This window comes from Punica granatum, chromosome 2 (assembly GCF_007655135.1).
Source record: "Punica granatum isolate Tunisia-2019 chromosome 2, ASM765513v2, whole genome shotgun sequence".
NCBI classification, from domain to species: Eukaryota; Viridiplantae; Streptophyta; class Magnoliopsida; order Myrtales; family Lythraceae; genus Punica; species Punica granatum.
The window spans coordinates 40,251,662-40,265,771 of NC_045128.1; the positions used below are offsets into that span (position 1 = coordinate 40,251,662).

Below are 14,110 nucleotides of genomic sequence, written 5' to 3' on the forward strand. Positions count from 1 at the left end.
CACAGAAACCTCGTCCACTGCCTGCATACCCAATTCAACAGCCGAGGAGATCATCTTTCTGTTCTAGGGGGCAACAGTTTGCGATAAGGGGGGTCGCTTGGGAATTTTCGGATAAAAAGTAGGGTCAATTATTAATTAATTTATTTTTAATAAAATTGGGGAAAAAAGGAATAAGGAAAAAGGGAGGGCCGGCGAATGGGAGTCCATGTATATGGCCTTCAAGTCGCATCCATTGGGTGCATTATTGGTCGGTTGGTGCAAGATGCATAGTGCATGACCTCTCTCTCCCTCTCTCTTTTTGAAAGATATCAAAAAAAGAACAGAAAAGGGAAGGGAAACTTTTCCTGGATCAGAACAGCATGATAACCCAATAATTTAAAGGGTCACTACTACAAGAAAAATTGATGAAATTCGTAGTAGAAAATCTATGTAACCATGACTCCATCAATACTCAATAGTAAGGAGATGTGCAACCGGAAAAAAACACATCAGTGCCCAGCAGGGAGAGGTGGCGTGTTTACTTTGTACGCTTCCCTGTCCGTAATCGAGGGAAAAAATTTGCAAGAGCCACGAGCTAGTGCAATATTCAGAGCAGTGACCGAGATTTTACAAAATGTACCGGATAGGAGTGAGAGCGGGCTGGGCTGCCAGCAGAGCACATGAGCGTAGTTCTAGTTCATAAGGTAACACTTCACTCTTCCAAAGTCGATTCCATTGTCTGGACTGATGGAGCTGTGACCACCGTTAAGGTAAGGTCTGGAGAATTCGAGTCGCCTGCCCTCTCACGAATTTCCCGGTATTCTTGGCATAATGCACACAGATGGCAGAAAAAATGAGTAACAAAGTCCCCACAAGGCGCCTCCTGCAAACATCAGCAGATAAAGATTGCCGTTAGATCATCCTTTTCTTTTTGGTTTCAGACGTTGCCTTCAGTACCCCCCCCTTTCTTTTTTTTTTTTAAGGTTTTCTTGCATGGATAGTGCATTTTAAGTTCCCTTTTCCTCACAGTTGGACAAAAACATATCTTTTGAAGAGCTACATGAGTCAACTTATTACCGCATCCTATACGTTCTGCTTTTCAAGATGAAGACGAAAAACCAGACGTATACTGCACTTGCTTAAAAGTATCATACCTCCAAGTTATATTTCGACCTCAGGGTTCGGCGATACCCACAAGCATAACAAGCCACGAAGCAACCTGGTAGCCCCAAGAAGAGGCCGTCCGTCGCCAAGCAGCAGATAGTATTAACGAGGCTCCACAGGAGAAAGTGGGTAGTGCAGGAACCCATGTAAGTTCCCGATCCGAGAAACTCTGCATTCTTTCCAAACAAATAGCAGGGGCAAAAAAGACCTACACAACCTGCACAAGCAGAAAATCCCATTAGCTAAAACCAGCATTACATGGAATTCTTGACTCGTAAAAGGAATGTAGCCAAAATTCCGGTACAAATTAACAAGTTTCACTACTTGAGGACTGGCTGAATTATGTAGAGACCAGATGGTCCAATTTAAAATCATCAAACTAATCTAATAATAACATGCCAAAATCACATAGAAAAGTTCTTCCTCTTAACTCAAGTGGCACCTTCATAAAGTTTTCCTCCAGAAAAATCAAGGTCTCAGTCAGGGCTCAGAGTAGCATACAGCTCTGCATGTCATCGAAGCAAGCACAGATCCCAGAAGACCACCGAGTGGGATTTGCCCCCGCGGGCCCATTTTCAACGGGGACTGCACTGTTTGGAACAACCTCATCTGGGTCTTTATCAGACTGCCCCAATGGGATGTAAGGAGGCGGCACATAACTGCCCTGGCTTTTCATTTTTGGTCCTGCTCCAATATTTTGATTCTCTTCGCTCTAAACTTTTCTTTCTTGGATCTCAAACAGCAATCCTTCAGAAGCTTTGCAGCAGAATTGATAGAACAAAGATGTTAAATCTTGTCTGATAATGAAATCCCTCATACACGTCGCTCATGGGATTACAAACAGGAAAAGTATTCTAACTCAGAATATGACGAAGCTATAGAAGTACTCCATCTAGATTAAATAACTTATTTCCTTTAATCGAAAACAGCAGAGAAGACGCATGGGGTCCTCACAATTCACATCCTTATGACGTAATAAACATGCAAAAGAACACTCATTGTCGCATGTTAAATATCTAAGAAATCCCTGAGATTGATTTTGAAAGTTCCCTAGACGATCTGATATTTGCTTAATGAGGGGCTTCTATGGTCGCTTCAAGTGATTTTACTTGTAGGTCCAGAGCCATCAGATCAACTGTTCCCGATCCTCGGCCCACCCCTTAGAGTCATCATATCCCGGCCCTTGGATCATGCAAGTAATGCTCGTCTAACTCTATGAAATAAGCTCATCTCCACAAAAAATATAAAAATATATCTAAGTTAATTCTCTATGAAATAATGGTCAAGTTATTAAAAATCAAGCCTCTAACTCTGCAAGCAACGAACCATCTTAGCTCAAGATTCAGAACGCCGAGACAAAATTCAAACTTCAATTTAGGGTTTCAGGTGCCCAACATATCTATAATCAAAGACTTAAGTACTGATCAAGATCATCAGGACTGGAAACTAACCCGAAATACCTCGATGGATAGCTAATAACATCAGTATGCTGAGATTTTTCCACTTCCCATGAATCCTGTCGGACGAATCAAACGGAACACAAACGCAGACATTGTCCCATGAACCGAATGAACGTGGAAAGTTTCCGTTGGCAATAACGAGACTGGGAAAATGATCCGCTAACGCAAATTTAATGATAAATCAAGAAATAACGTTAACAACACGATTGCCCCAGCTGACGATTTTGATCGAAATTTGAGATCAGAGGTACCTGTTGCTGGGGTTCCGAGGAAATTAAGGATCTTTGCCCACCTGGCCTGGCTGGAGCTTGAAGAGGCGAGCTTCTGATACAATTACACAGTTGACTGTTGAGCCCCTTCTACAAGAGCCGGGGCTGTGTCTTTTAGGCTGTCTGGGCCTATCTGAGCCTCTTGAAGATGGGCTATTCGGGCCAGTGGAGATACTGGTTTTGGGCTATTCGGGTCTATTCCGTGAGAGTTCATTTTGCGTTTCACTTTTTTCCTTTTCCTTTTTCTTTTTCTTTTACTATTGGGATGAAAATCAATAATGTACATATAGTATATTAATGGAAAATTAGTACATTTGTTATAATAAATGTTCCAATGTAAATAATTTTCTAAATAATAGATATTATCAAATTTAAATTTTATTCTTCAAGAAATGTTTTGTACAAAAAGATCTTAAAAGTTTTCAATCGCAATTATATAATACAAGTGTTGTAATAAAAATTTTTGCTCTAAATCATTTGTATTCCTATATATATATATATATATAGATGTTTTAAGTAGTTTTTGCTTATGGTAGTTGTTTATTATTAAATTTTCAATTGACTTATTCGGGCTTAAAATCATTTTCACTTAAAAACTCAAACAGTTAAATGATTGAACCCAAGTTTCATATAAATTCAATTCTCTCTCTTGATTTATCTTATGTGGGAATTTTACTTTTTACTCTTCAACACCCATCTTCACATGTAACATGTGGTCTTTTTTATTTTTCAATTGCCTACATTTTGTCACGTGCCCTTAATCACCCTCTCTCAACAACTGATTTCGAGTCAGATTCTTCTTCCATATTTGGACAATGAGTGACTTACAGGAGGCGCACATTTGGTTGCTCTCAATAGTGAGCTTGGTATGGCACGAGTACGCACGAATGCGTTAAACCATGGCTCAGATATCATATTAAATTTTTATTTGGCTTATGCGGGCTCAAACCCATTTTCACTAAAAAACTCAAGCTGTTAAGTGGTGGTACTCAATGCTCATATAAACTTAATTTTTTCTCTTGATTTGTCTGATATGGATTTTTCTTTTCTTTTTTTAACTCCTCAACATTTATGACCATGATTTTCATCATAAATCCCAAAAAAAAGGGGAAAAAAGTGGAGACAAGTGACATGAGTTAGTGACACACTTCTCTACTTCAATTCTCATTAGTGAAATTTAATTTTTATATTTTGTTTCCTATTAGTATTCCCCGTTTTTTACTAGATAAGCTCATGAACAATTCCTTGCAAAAGAAGAAAAATGAATTGAAAGGAATCTGTAAATCAAATAGTAACGAACCTTGCATGGTGTATCTCTTTATTAATTTATTTCATGGATATATTAGAGTAACACACAAGCGTACACGCATGGTTCCCGGTACATATCACTGGCATTGGTAATTCTGACGGACTAGGCCCGATTACATCAAAAGACCATTGTTATGTTATTTAAAAGTACCATTGCTTGGCTGACAAGCCCCACGAACAAAAACCCGCCACCAATTGTTAATTTCACATTCATTCCATCAGGAATAGAGTTGTTGAGGCCTGACACTACAATGCCGGAATGCTCGACGTCTGCAATGGTCGTAATATTCACCTTGTTGTCGTCGATAGGGACACGCTACCTTGTACCAGATGAGTCGGAGTGAGTAGGCAAGGCGGTCGCAACGAGGAAGAGTGCAACGAGGAAGAGGGCAACGTGCATGAAGGAGATTTCAGAGCCGGCCATTGCGACTTTGTGGTGATATTGGATCTCGTGAATGAAATATGAAGGTTTAGAGTTAGGGGGGGGGGGGGGGGCGTTTAGATCACTGTCCCGTAGATTTTTCACCTACTTTACGTCTTTTGGCGGGAAAGTGATTCTCGAAAAGGTTTTTCTTGGGTTAACATTTTAAGAGTGTGGTTAATATTATCTGGGAAATATTTTACGGTCGAAACACTTGGTATTATCAATTACGACCGTAGATCCCGCATCTTATCTCTATAAAAATAAATCATATATTATATTATCACCCATATCTCCCATAATTCAATATACTTACCGAACACAATAATCTTACTTTCCGATCTTTAATCCACTTAAAATGATTCCCTAGTTAAATTTTCCATGTGAGCTTCATATTTCCCGTAATCTAATAATCGGCGAACCAAATGGTCCCCAAATGATTCTTTGCTTTCTTTTACATTGAGAAGGTTTCTCTTTTATAGATTTCTTTTCGATTATAATGGAGACTCGTGAACCCAATACAATGAAATAAAATATGATAGCTAATAAAGAGATATCGATAGTTCTACCATGAAAATCAAATCCGCAACTTCTTGACGCGTTGCACCTCTTTCTCTTTGATTTTCTTTTTCTTAGTCAATAAATACTCATATATTCTTTTGTGGATATAACCCCATAAATGGGATTGAGCTAACTCTGCCAAACAATCTATTTTTGCCATAGCTGGAGTCAACTTCTGCAAGATATTTATTGGGAAATCTTCGACAAGAAGAGGGATAATGGACTGTTGAGACGGGGCAAGGAAAGGGAAGAGGAATCAAATTCCAAGAATAATGACACCCGATCGAATGAGGATAAGGGGAATTGAAGGAAATTGGTGAATGAGGTAATGAAGAAGAGAGATTGCATGCCATTGCCACTTCTATCCGCTTGCTGGAAAGCTACAACTGAAATTGATTGGGGCCAATATTGCAACTGCAAAAGCATATGCTAAATGTTCCAAAAGGGGGCAATTGAGCGGCAGATAGCGATAGCTACAACATTCTCTTCGTCCCTCAAGCCTCTGCACTCTGCTCTCAAGCACATGTTCATTTTTCCTTCATTCCTTCTTTTATTGGATAAAAATATAAACACGCACCGCAAGTAAATTTCATTTAGTTTGTCAATTGTATTACGCGTAATGGTCATTCTTTACTATTTCTCTGAATTTTGTTTCCCGAATTTCATGTTCCCGAAGCATCCACTGTTCTTTTGGTCTAATTTTTCTCTCTTCGTAATTGCCCGTGTAATTGTACTGGGATCGATGAAAAACTCGTTAGATTAGTATGGACGTATAACTAATCGACCTCGTGAACATGCAAAAACCAGCTATCGAGTCCGCCATCTCCGAAGCATATGTAATGTAATGTATGGAATCTGACTGCGATTCCTTCGACTTTCAATAAAAGCAACGTGCAAGGGGGAGGTTTTGTTTTATCGTAAACATATAATTTTGCTTAGGTCAAAGGCCACCGTGTCTCTGAGTACTTGCAAGCTGTGTTTCCGTACAAGAATAAACAATATCATAACTTATACTTGACCATACATATGTATGTATGGATAGTATCAGATAAAAAAATTATACTACTAATTAGAATAATTTACTCAATTAGTAATTACTATTCCTCGGTAGAGTGATTTATGCGAGAAAATAAAAAAAAAAATTAATCTCAATTGAGGATTTAATGAACTCATGCCCGTAGAATATGGAATCTTGGTGATGAAGAGATAGATTCGGATTGGCCACAATTGCACATATTGGTCATGGCAGATTCCTTGTAGGCTCAGTTTTTCACATATACCCGGCACGACAACACAACATAGAATTCTCACAAAATGTTCAGATTCGATTTACAGGAAAAAGAAATTAATTAATTCATGTTCATTCCGGGAATCTATTTAGCTTAATTCTTTTTACCGAACCTGAAAATCCTGAGAAAACTTGAAGTAGTATTTAACTATTTATAATGAAGCTGGTTATTAATTTATAATTAGAAGGGAAATTGTGAAGGAACATACATATATACGAGACTTTATGAGAAAGGACATGAAGTTACCCCTGACATAAGCTACGTATACGTACATACAAGGTTTATCCTTGTATATGTTGAGGTTGTCTATTGCCTACGTACGCAAAAACAGAAGCAACTTTTTATAACTAAGAAAAGAAGAAAGAATAGTGCAATGCAAGGAATAGAATAGAACAGAACAGAATAAAAGACAGGAGAATATATATTAGACATCAGAAGAAGCAGTAGCTGAAAACGAAGCTAGCATTGCACGTCCTCTGCCGTGTCCATCATGTTCGGTTGGCGTTCCAGCAAGACGGAGATCTCCGATGCATTGTCTGTAAGTGTGCTTTGTATGTTCTTCCTTAATGGAACTGCTTATCATTAATATTAATTTATGTGTCTAATTCTCGATGATATATATGTGTACAGATCGTGGAGCTGCTGGTGCATATGGATTGTGAGGGCTGCGAGAAGCGGATTCGAAGAGCAATCTCTAAAATAGAAGGCAAGATTGATTAGTCGAGACCTTGAACTGCATTTTCCATGGGAATTCTAAACAAGCCTCCTTCATTGGCTCTGTTAGCTTCCATCTTACTAGATAAATTTTCATGTTCATACTTCATATATAGCTCTGTAAAAGACTTTTCCTATATATGTCGAACTCCGACTTTCATCGCCCGCCAAAGATCTCTGTAAAACGTTCTCGAATCTACATGTGCCCGATTGCTTGAAACATTGCAGGCGTGGATACTGTGGAGGTGGACATGAATCAACAGAAGGTGACAGTCACGGGGTATGTGGACCAGCGACACGTGCTGAAAGTCGTGAGGAGAGCCGGGAGGAAGGCCGAGTTCTGGCCTTACCCTTATGACAGCGAGTACTACCCCTACGCGGCGCAGTACCTAGACGAGTCTACCTTCTCGTCCACCTACAACTACTACCGCCACGGCTTCAACGAGAGCGTCCATGGGTACTTTCCCGACCAAGCATATTCCACTGTCAGTGACGAGACTGTCTTCCTCTTCAGCGACGATAACGTCCATGCCTGTAGTATCATGTGACATTTACTGAACATTATATATATATATATATATATATATAATATAGCTACGATTTCATGACACGAGTATACTCCCAACTATTAGTACAATATGTCCTATATGTGTTGCAATGAAGACAGATGAAGAGTTAATGATGATAATTATGAATGCGGTTTGGTTTGGCGGACAAATTAAAACCGATGTTGCTTCAGTAATTTCGTAACAAATCCATCATCGATCGACTTGCTAGCCCCTGCAACGTTGTACGATTTGTGAAGCCATTAATTCTTCAAGAATCCGATCGCGCCAGTTACAAGGCTCCATATGAAAACACGTAAGTTGCAAATTAATGGCAGCTTCGTATGAACTGTAAAGGGCAATTACAAACTACAGGGTGCTGCTTATTGGTTATTACCGAAATTTAGGGCCTAAATCGGTTAAGATAAAAGTATAGGGAGCGAAATGTAATTTTACTCCCGGGTAGGTAGACGGGCGGTGGTTGGTTGAAGCGGGGCGCTAATCAGTCGGAGCTTTCCGTCAATGAGCATAAGCTCTTCAACTCAACGGGTCTCACCTCTGAACAACCATCTCCGGCCAACGAGATGGCGCTGTACTCGACGGCGATGGAGGCGGTAGAAGCGTACACGGGGCTGTCCCCGATGGCGTTCTTCACGATCCTCGCCATGATGGTCGTCACGTACAGGATTGTCTGCACCATGTTCGTTCACCCCGAGGATCACAGCACTTCTGCGTCTAAGGCGGTGGACCCGTCCGCCAGCTTCCAACCGCCCGCGGAGCCGGTTCAGCTGGGAGACGTGACGGAGGAGCAGCTGCGAGCTTACGACGGCTCTGACCCGACCAAGCCCCTCCTCATGGCTATCAAGGGCCAGATCTACGACGTGTCCCGCGGAAGGTATTCTATGCATTTCCCACTGCAATTTATATCTGTAGAAGAGGAAATTGTCTCCATTCTCCTGAGCCATGGGTGCTAATTTTGCTGGCTGTTTTGCTAATTTTTCTGTTCATATGAATGCTTGAGTAATGTCTGGAAGGTCAAGATTTGGATTCACGTTAGCATTTCTTCCATTCATGTTTCGATTGCATCATGTAACCTAACCAAATCGAACAAAGCATTACCAAATATCAAGTTCCCTCTAACTTATTCATGTATCTTGGTCGGTTGGGGTCATGTTAGCGAGTTCTAATCCGAAACTTGGTTTATGTTGTGAAGATGGAAAACACTTTCCTAGAGATTACATCTAAAGGATTTTCGTGTTGAAGGTTTGTGTTTTGACATGGTTATGGCCCCGTGGGTATAAGAATTTGACTTCCCCTAGTGTCTAGTTGTTCCAACTTCTTGATGAGCAGAATGTTGCTTCCCCGACACCGAGACTTGTTCGAAAATTTGCTTGACTGCTGTGTTTAGAATAGGACATGCGAGCTATTTGAAGCAGAAATAGGAAAATTCCAATAATTTCGGGAAACTGAAGTATAATTTGATGCCCATTATCCATTGAACCTGCTTGACTTCTCTGCTTTCTTTTTCATTTCAAACTTCGGGGTTCTCTGATAGTTACCAATCCCAAAAGTGAACCGGTCCTAATTCTTGTTCATACCTGCTGATCAAAAGGCTGAGCTAGCTAATAGCATGAATCAAAAAATGGATTTTAACAGCGTGACATGATGACCTGACAATGTATCATTGTGCAGGATGTTCTATGGTCCTGGCGGACCATATGCGATGTTCGCTGGAAGGGATGCAAGCAGGGCTTTGGCCTTAATGTCTTTTGATCCTAAAGACCTTACAGGGAACATCGAAGGCCTGAGTGAGTCCGAGCTTGAAGTATTACAGGACTGGGAGTACAAGTTCATGGAGAAATATGTGAAGGTTGGGCAGCTCATCCCTTGAGGAGCTAGAACTCACGTCGAGGACAAAGTTCAAGAGAATAAGAACCAAGAAGAAGATGCCGGACCAAAGTAAAATCAAACCAGACGCTCTGTACTTCTTCACACTTGTCTGATGTCCTCAATAGCATGAGTGACTGCCTAAATTTGTAGACTAGATAACGGTCTCATTGTTTAGAAATGTCATTTGGTTGCCATAAAGTTTCCTATGAAAAAATACAGCTACCGAATCAGGGAAATATTCCGACTTTGTCAGATAGCATGTTCGCCAAGATCAGCTGATGAGAGAAAGGGAGACAGAAGGCAGCCCGATTCTCTCATCTGGCGAGTTGAACGCCTTTGTATACTCTTAGAAGGATTGTTAGCAAACTACGGGGTTTACGTGAAATCATATATGCAGTACGGTTAGTAGACATAAAGAACGCTGCAATATTCTACCGCCTACTTTGAAGACGAGTACTCCTCAATGCAATGGCGGTAGTTGTACTTCCATTCAATCTCTCCTTACATATGTCTAATGATTGCAGTGAATAATATGTTTTGATCTTCGGAGAAACCGTTTGGTCTTTGGTTTTCCAGTTACTATGCAACCCGAGCTTGACCTCTGCTCCTGATAAAATAGACTTCTCGGATAGATTTGCCATTCACGGTTTATTATGATTGAACTACTAAAATTCATCAATTCTCTCAAACCAAATTAAAGAATGCAAAGATTTGAAATCAGAATTGACCAACCATGACCACTTCTTGCGTATTGGCTTTCTGTTTATAACTCGTAAATGATCAATTCTAATACCCAATCACACGTGCACAATTTGTTTCATAAGAAGCCTTCTATCCCCCTAGACAACCATAACACCTCAGAAAATGCAAGAACAATTGATTGCAAGATTCGATTTCTCTATCTCAACAAAGCTGTTGTTACTCTGCCAAGCGTCAGAAATAGTAAAGGAAGCTGCTACTCAAAACTGAGTGTGAGACATTCTGGATTTTGCGAAGCAGGCCCATTTTATGCACTTCCCTCCTCAGAGACTTCATTGGCATGCACCGCCTCCTCCTTCGACTGTTCAACATTTTCTGTCTTCGCGGGCCCAGGACCTGCTGATACTTTCACCATTGACGGGCGCAAGAGCCTATCTCCCAGTCTGAATCCTTTACGATATTCTTCAATAATTATACCCTCTTCATATTCCGTTGAATCCTCACGCATGATAGCTTCGTGCAGCTATTAAATAAAAAATGGGTGTCAGAAATCTGTTCAGTTAATGTCAAAAGTTATTCAACCAAGATCTTGCACTTCATCGCCAAGCTTAGATGAGTGCCCCAAAGTCCTCCAAACCCCTACCTTTTAGGGGAGTATAAACTCACCGAGCTGGCTCGAATCAATCAAGAACTAGTTCAATTTAAAAGCGAATCCAGGTCTTCCAGAAACCTGAACAAACTTCTTGAAATGTTTGAAACAGTTCATGAAGTACTCGACTGAATTTCAAGCCAACTCGGTTGCTCACCTGCATAGAGGCAATGACTCAAAATCTTGCTTTAAGGCCACCTGATACATATATATGACCATTTAAGAATGGGTTGGACTTAAAAGTAAGAACTTTTCTTCCTTGTTCACACCTGACACAGCATTCACCGCTCAAGCATCTGTAGATTTAGAACCATTTTATGATTTTACAGACGAGTTTATCCTTAATCAACAGTGTAGTCCATCCCAAAACAGAGGAAGTCGCATTTCATTTAGAAATTCGAAAGATATTACCCTTAACCATTCAGTTCCAATGACAAATAGTTCAGAAAATATATTGAATCCTCTATTGTCTATGGCAATCGAAGTGGGAATACACACACACACACACGTATAAGTTAAACAGAAAAAGCACGCCAAAATGATTGGTAAGAGAAAATCATTCATCTTATGCCACTGCAACCCTAACTGAATTAAAAAAGGAAATAACAATTCCAATACTCGTACAAACAATTAAATGACAGAAAGTAACTCACCAGTGGATCAAACGGGTTGCCAACTGTCTCCACAGGAACAACACCTAGTGAGCTCAGAATTTCCATAAATTGCTTGTATATGCTCTGATAGCTGTTGTTGATCTTCTCTTCTCCCTCAGTCTCCACCTTAATTTGTGTTTTAGCCCTCTCAAAATTGTCCATTACAGGCAAGAGGTTCTCCACGACTTCTCCTTGAGCATTTGACACCAGAGAAAGGCGTTCCGTTTCTGTCCTCTTCCGGAAATTATCGAAATCCGCACTGATCCTAAGAATCCTATCCTTCTGTGTTGACAGCTCAGCGGATAAAGCCACCACCTTATTTTGAAGAGAAGCTTTCTCATCCTCAATGGATTTCAAGTAAGCTTCAATTTCAGCAACCTTGGCATCATCATCACTCGCTAAAGCTTCTTTGTAAGAGCGGAGTAACAACGAAATGGCTGAATCGTGTGTATCTTCGCCCCCAGTAGTTTCTTCATCCCCAGCAGCATCTTCTCCAACAACTGCACCATCGGCAGGTTCCTGCAATAACCAGTTCGAAGAAACAGCATTAAATATCAGGATACCTGCTGGTGTCGACATTCTTTCTTCTCACTCTTCCCATTTGCCAAATGAAGAAACGAATAAGAAGATCAGTGAGAGCTTATAACTCTCGAAGGAGAAGCAAAGTATCATTCCGCTTACCAATTAAAAGAAAAACCCTCCTCGAAGATTATCCCCATTCCAAGACATAATTAAAATCGTAACATTTAAATGCTTTGCAGTAAAATATAAGACCATTCAACAAAACTACCCGTCAATGCAAATGCATAACAAGCACAAGGAAATCCTCTCAGAAGGGCCGTATAGACAAACTTTAGAATTTCATATACGATATTTTCTCCTGTGTTACACGTCCCTTGCCCCTGGGTTGAATTAATCATTCAGGTTCTGCAAATTCTTGGCCATCAATAAGTCAGCTCAGAGTCTCTACCATCTAAATTGATAATTTAACATACGATGTCAGGAGAGAATACATGGCATATATATTACAGTACAGCAGTGGCAACTCTCCAACTCACTTTAGTAGAACTAGCTCGGCGTCGAACTTCAGACCATTTAAAAGTAATAGAATTCACGATTTCCATCAGAAGAGAATTTACATCCAAACTGAATCCCCCAAACCCAGCATCCCCATTGACTTGCCATTATCTTATTTGCTCTGAACAACGGACTTCCCATTTCGCCTTTCTGCCTAAAACCATATGCAGCCAAATGCTATAGAATCTACAAAGCAATCATCCGCAGCATAGATTCTTTGGCCATCTGAGCACATAGAGTGCAACGATTGAAGATGTAAATTTCATATCATTCGAATGAACATATGTACCTCGAGCTGAGGTTCTCGAACCTCCTCTGCCTGGGTGGTCTCCGTGTCACCGGAGGCAGCAAAAGGCACGAAATTTACGAACCGGAGAGGCGACCTGCGGGGGAGCCGTAGAGAGGCAATACAGGGATGCCTGATGCTGCTATGCCTGAATGAGAGGCAAGCGGTTCTAGAAGCTCTAGCCGGAATGGAGGCAAGGTGCAGCGACTGAGGGGGCACCCGGATGGCCGGAGTTCTCAGGACAGTGGCCATGGGGCTGCAGGGGAGAGAATGTGGAGGGATAAGAGGTGGCGGGGCTAAACCAGTGGGTGAAACTATCAGTGCGGGAGACTAATAACACCTGCGAAGGCAAATCGAAGGGGGTGGGTAGGAGATGGTGAGACAAAGAAAGAGGAGCTTTACGATCCGTCGGATTTTCAGCTGGTTACGTGATCCGACGGATGGCAGTGAACCTCGTAGAAGGTTCTAGCATGAACCGGTTCATCCTGCCTCGATTGACGCCAGCATGTTTCTAGCCTGCCGAACCGGAAAAAAAAAAGAAAAAAGATGAGTCTTTTTTTTTTTTGGGTATCAAATATAGATTACGGAAATGTATATGTAAGGCAGGATGAATTAGGGATTACAAATCTCATTAATCGGTGGTTATCAATAAGATTAGCACGAATTAGCATAATGACCAGCATTAATGTGCAAGAGTGTTAAAATCAAGTTCCTAATTAAAATACATAGATTGTGGAGAGTTCAAAAAATCGAAAAAGTCGAATCAAAGTTTAGAACCATAAGTTTTTATAAAAATTGAAAATAATTCAGACATATTTTTGTGAATGATAACCTTATTTATGATAAAATTAAGGACAAATATATACTCATATGTATGATATATGAAGTAAACTAAACTTTCTTCTTTCTTATGATTTTCCAATGTCGATTTGTATAAAAGAAAAACTTACAAGAAATTATGAATTAATTCTCTATTTTATAAGCTGTATGAGTTATAATTCTCAATCAATTATAAAAATCAATTGTTTTTCATATATAGTATTAAAAATATAAGAAATGAGATTAATTTTTATCTCAATATATTATAGTTTTTACTGAATAAACTTGCATTGCGCGAGTCTTTCAATTTGTTTCAATAACGAGTTA

At 40.2% G+C, this 14,110-nt stretch overlaps 4 protein-coding genes across 9 annotated transcripts; 2 read left to right on the forward strand and 2 right to left on the reverse strand.

Moving 5' to 3' along the window:
• Nucleotides 1–328: 328 nt before the first annotated feature.
• On the reverse strand, nucleotides 329–2,960 carry LOC116195248 (protein PLANT CADMIUM RESISTANCE 10). Of its 5 annotated transcripts, none has more exons than XM_031524260.1 (5): nucleotides 2,855–2,944; nucleotides 2,595–2,659; nucleotides 1,645–1,899; nucleotides 1,134–1,360; nucleotides 329–862 (listed from the first exon to the last, which is right to left on the reverse strand). In XM_031524260.1, the coding sequence occupies exons 3-5, from the start codon at nucleotides 1,817–1,819 to the stop codon at nucleotides 692–694; spliced, it is 573 nt and encodes a 190-aa protein (XP_031380120.1). In that variant the 5' UTR covers nucleotides 1,820–1,899; nucleotides 2,595–2,659; nucleotides 2,855–2,944; the 3' UTR covers nucleotides 329–691. The 5 variants fall into 5 exon arrangements, with proteins under 5 accessions (XP_031380120.1, XP_031380119.1, XP_031380123.1 ...); XM_031524259.1 differs by having other exon boundaries at nucleotides 2,595–2,762; nucleotides 2,855–2,940; XM_031524263.1 differs by lacking the exon at nucleotides 2,595–2,659 and having other exon boundaries at nucleotides 2,855–2,960.
• Nucleotides 2,961–6,830: 3,870 nt separating this feature from the next.
• LOC116195957 (heavy metal-associated isoprenylated plant protein 45) lies at nucleotides 6,831–7,893 on the forward strand. The gene is made up of 3 exons (XM_031525408.1): nucleotides 6,831–6,989; nucleotides 7,082–7,157; nucleotides 7,394–7,893. The coding sequence occupies exons 1-3, from the start codon at nucleotides 6,942–6,944 to the stop codon at nucleotides 7,711–7,713; spliced, it is 444 nt and encodes a 147-aa protein (XP_031381268.1). The 5' UTR covers nucleotides 6,831–6,941; the 3' UTR covers nucleotides 7,714–7,893.
• Nucleotides 7,894–8,203: 310 nt separating this feature from the next.
• Nucleotides 8,204–10,153, forward strand: LOC116195956 (membrane steroid-binding protein 2-like). Its single transcript, XM_031525407.1, has 2 exons — nucleotides 8,204–8,605; nucleotides 9,403–10,153. Exons 1-2 carry the CDS (start codon nucleotides 8,295–8,297, stop codon nucleotides 9,599–9,601), a joined length of 510 nt encoding a protein of 169 aa, XP_031381267.1. The 5' UTR covers nucleotides 8,204–8,294; the 3' UTR covers nucleotides 9,602–10,153.
• Nucleotides 10,154–10,323: 170 nt separating this feature from the next.
• Nucleotides 10,324–13,312, reverse strand: LOC116195955 (protein GrpE). 2 transcript variants are annotated; one of them, XM_031525405.1, is made up of 3 exons: nucleotides 12,968–13,311; nucleotides 11,602–12,120; nucleotides 10,324–10,822 (listed from the first exon to the last, which is right to left on the reverse strand). In XM_031525405.1, exons 1-3 carry the CDS (start codon nucleotides 13,214–13,216, stop codon nucleotides 10,607–10,609), a joined length of 984 nt encoding a protein of 327 aa, XP_031381265.1. In that variant the 5' UTR covers nucleotides 13,217–13,311; the 3' UTR covers nucleotides 10,324–10,606. The 2 variants fall into 2 exon arrangements, with proteins under 2 accessions (XP_031381265.1, XP_031381266.1); XM_031525406.1 differs by lacking the exon at nucleotides 10,324–10,822 and adding an exon at nucleotides 10,934–11,105 and having other exon boundaries at nucleotides 12,968–13,312.
• Between the last annotated feature and the right edge of the window lie 798 nt (nucleotides 13,313–14,110).

Bases quoted from the DNA above. Each gene is read 5' to 3' on its own strand.
- LOC116195955 (XM_031525405.1), bottom strand. From the start codon at position 13,216: ATGGCCACTGTCCTGAGAACTCCGGCCATCCGGGTGCCCCCTCAGTCG. The intron at 12,121-12,967 runs GTACATATGTTC...TGGTTATTGCAG, and splicing joins TTCGAGAACCTCAGCTCGAG to GAACCTGCCGATGGTGCAGT. The intron at 10,823-11,601 runs GTGAGTTACTTT...TTTATTTAATAG, and splicing joins GCAACCCGTTTGATCCACTG to CTGCACGAAGCTATCATGCG.
- LOC116195248 (XM_031524263.1), bottom strand. From the start codon at position 1,819: ATGAAAAGCCAGGGCAGTTATGTGCCGCCTCCTTACATCCCATTGGGG. The intron at 1,361-1,644 runs GTATGCTACTCT...CTGCTTGTGCAG, and splicing joins CTTCGATGACATGCAGAGCT to GTTGTGTAGGTCTTTTTTGC. The intron at 863-1,133 runs GTATGATACTTT...TGATGTTTGCAG, and splicing joins GGTCGAAATATAACTTGGAG to GAGGCGCCTTGTGGGGACTT.
- LOC116195956 (XM_031525407.1), top strand. From the start codon at position 8,295: ATGGCGCTGTACTCGACGGCGATGGAGGCGGTAGAAGCGTACACGGGG. The intron at 8,606-9,402 runs GTATTCTATGCA...ATCATTGTGCAG, and splicing joins TACGACGTGTCCCGCGGAAG to GATGTTCTATGGTCCTGGCG.
- LOC116195957 (XM_031525408.1), top strand. From the start codon at position 6,942: ATGTTCGGTTGGCGTTCCAGCAAGACGGAGATCTCCGATGCATTGTCT. The intron at 6,990-7,081 runs GTAAGTGTGCTT...ATATGTGTACAG, and splicing joins AGATCTCCGATGCATTGTCT to ATCGTGGAGCTGCTGGTGCA. The intron at 7,158-7,393 runs GCAAGATTGATT...GAAACATTGCAG, and splicing joins AGCAATCTCTAAAATAGAAG to GCGTGGATACTGTGGAGGTG.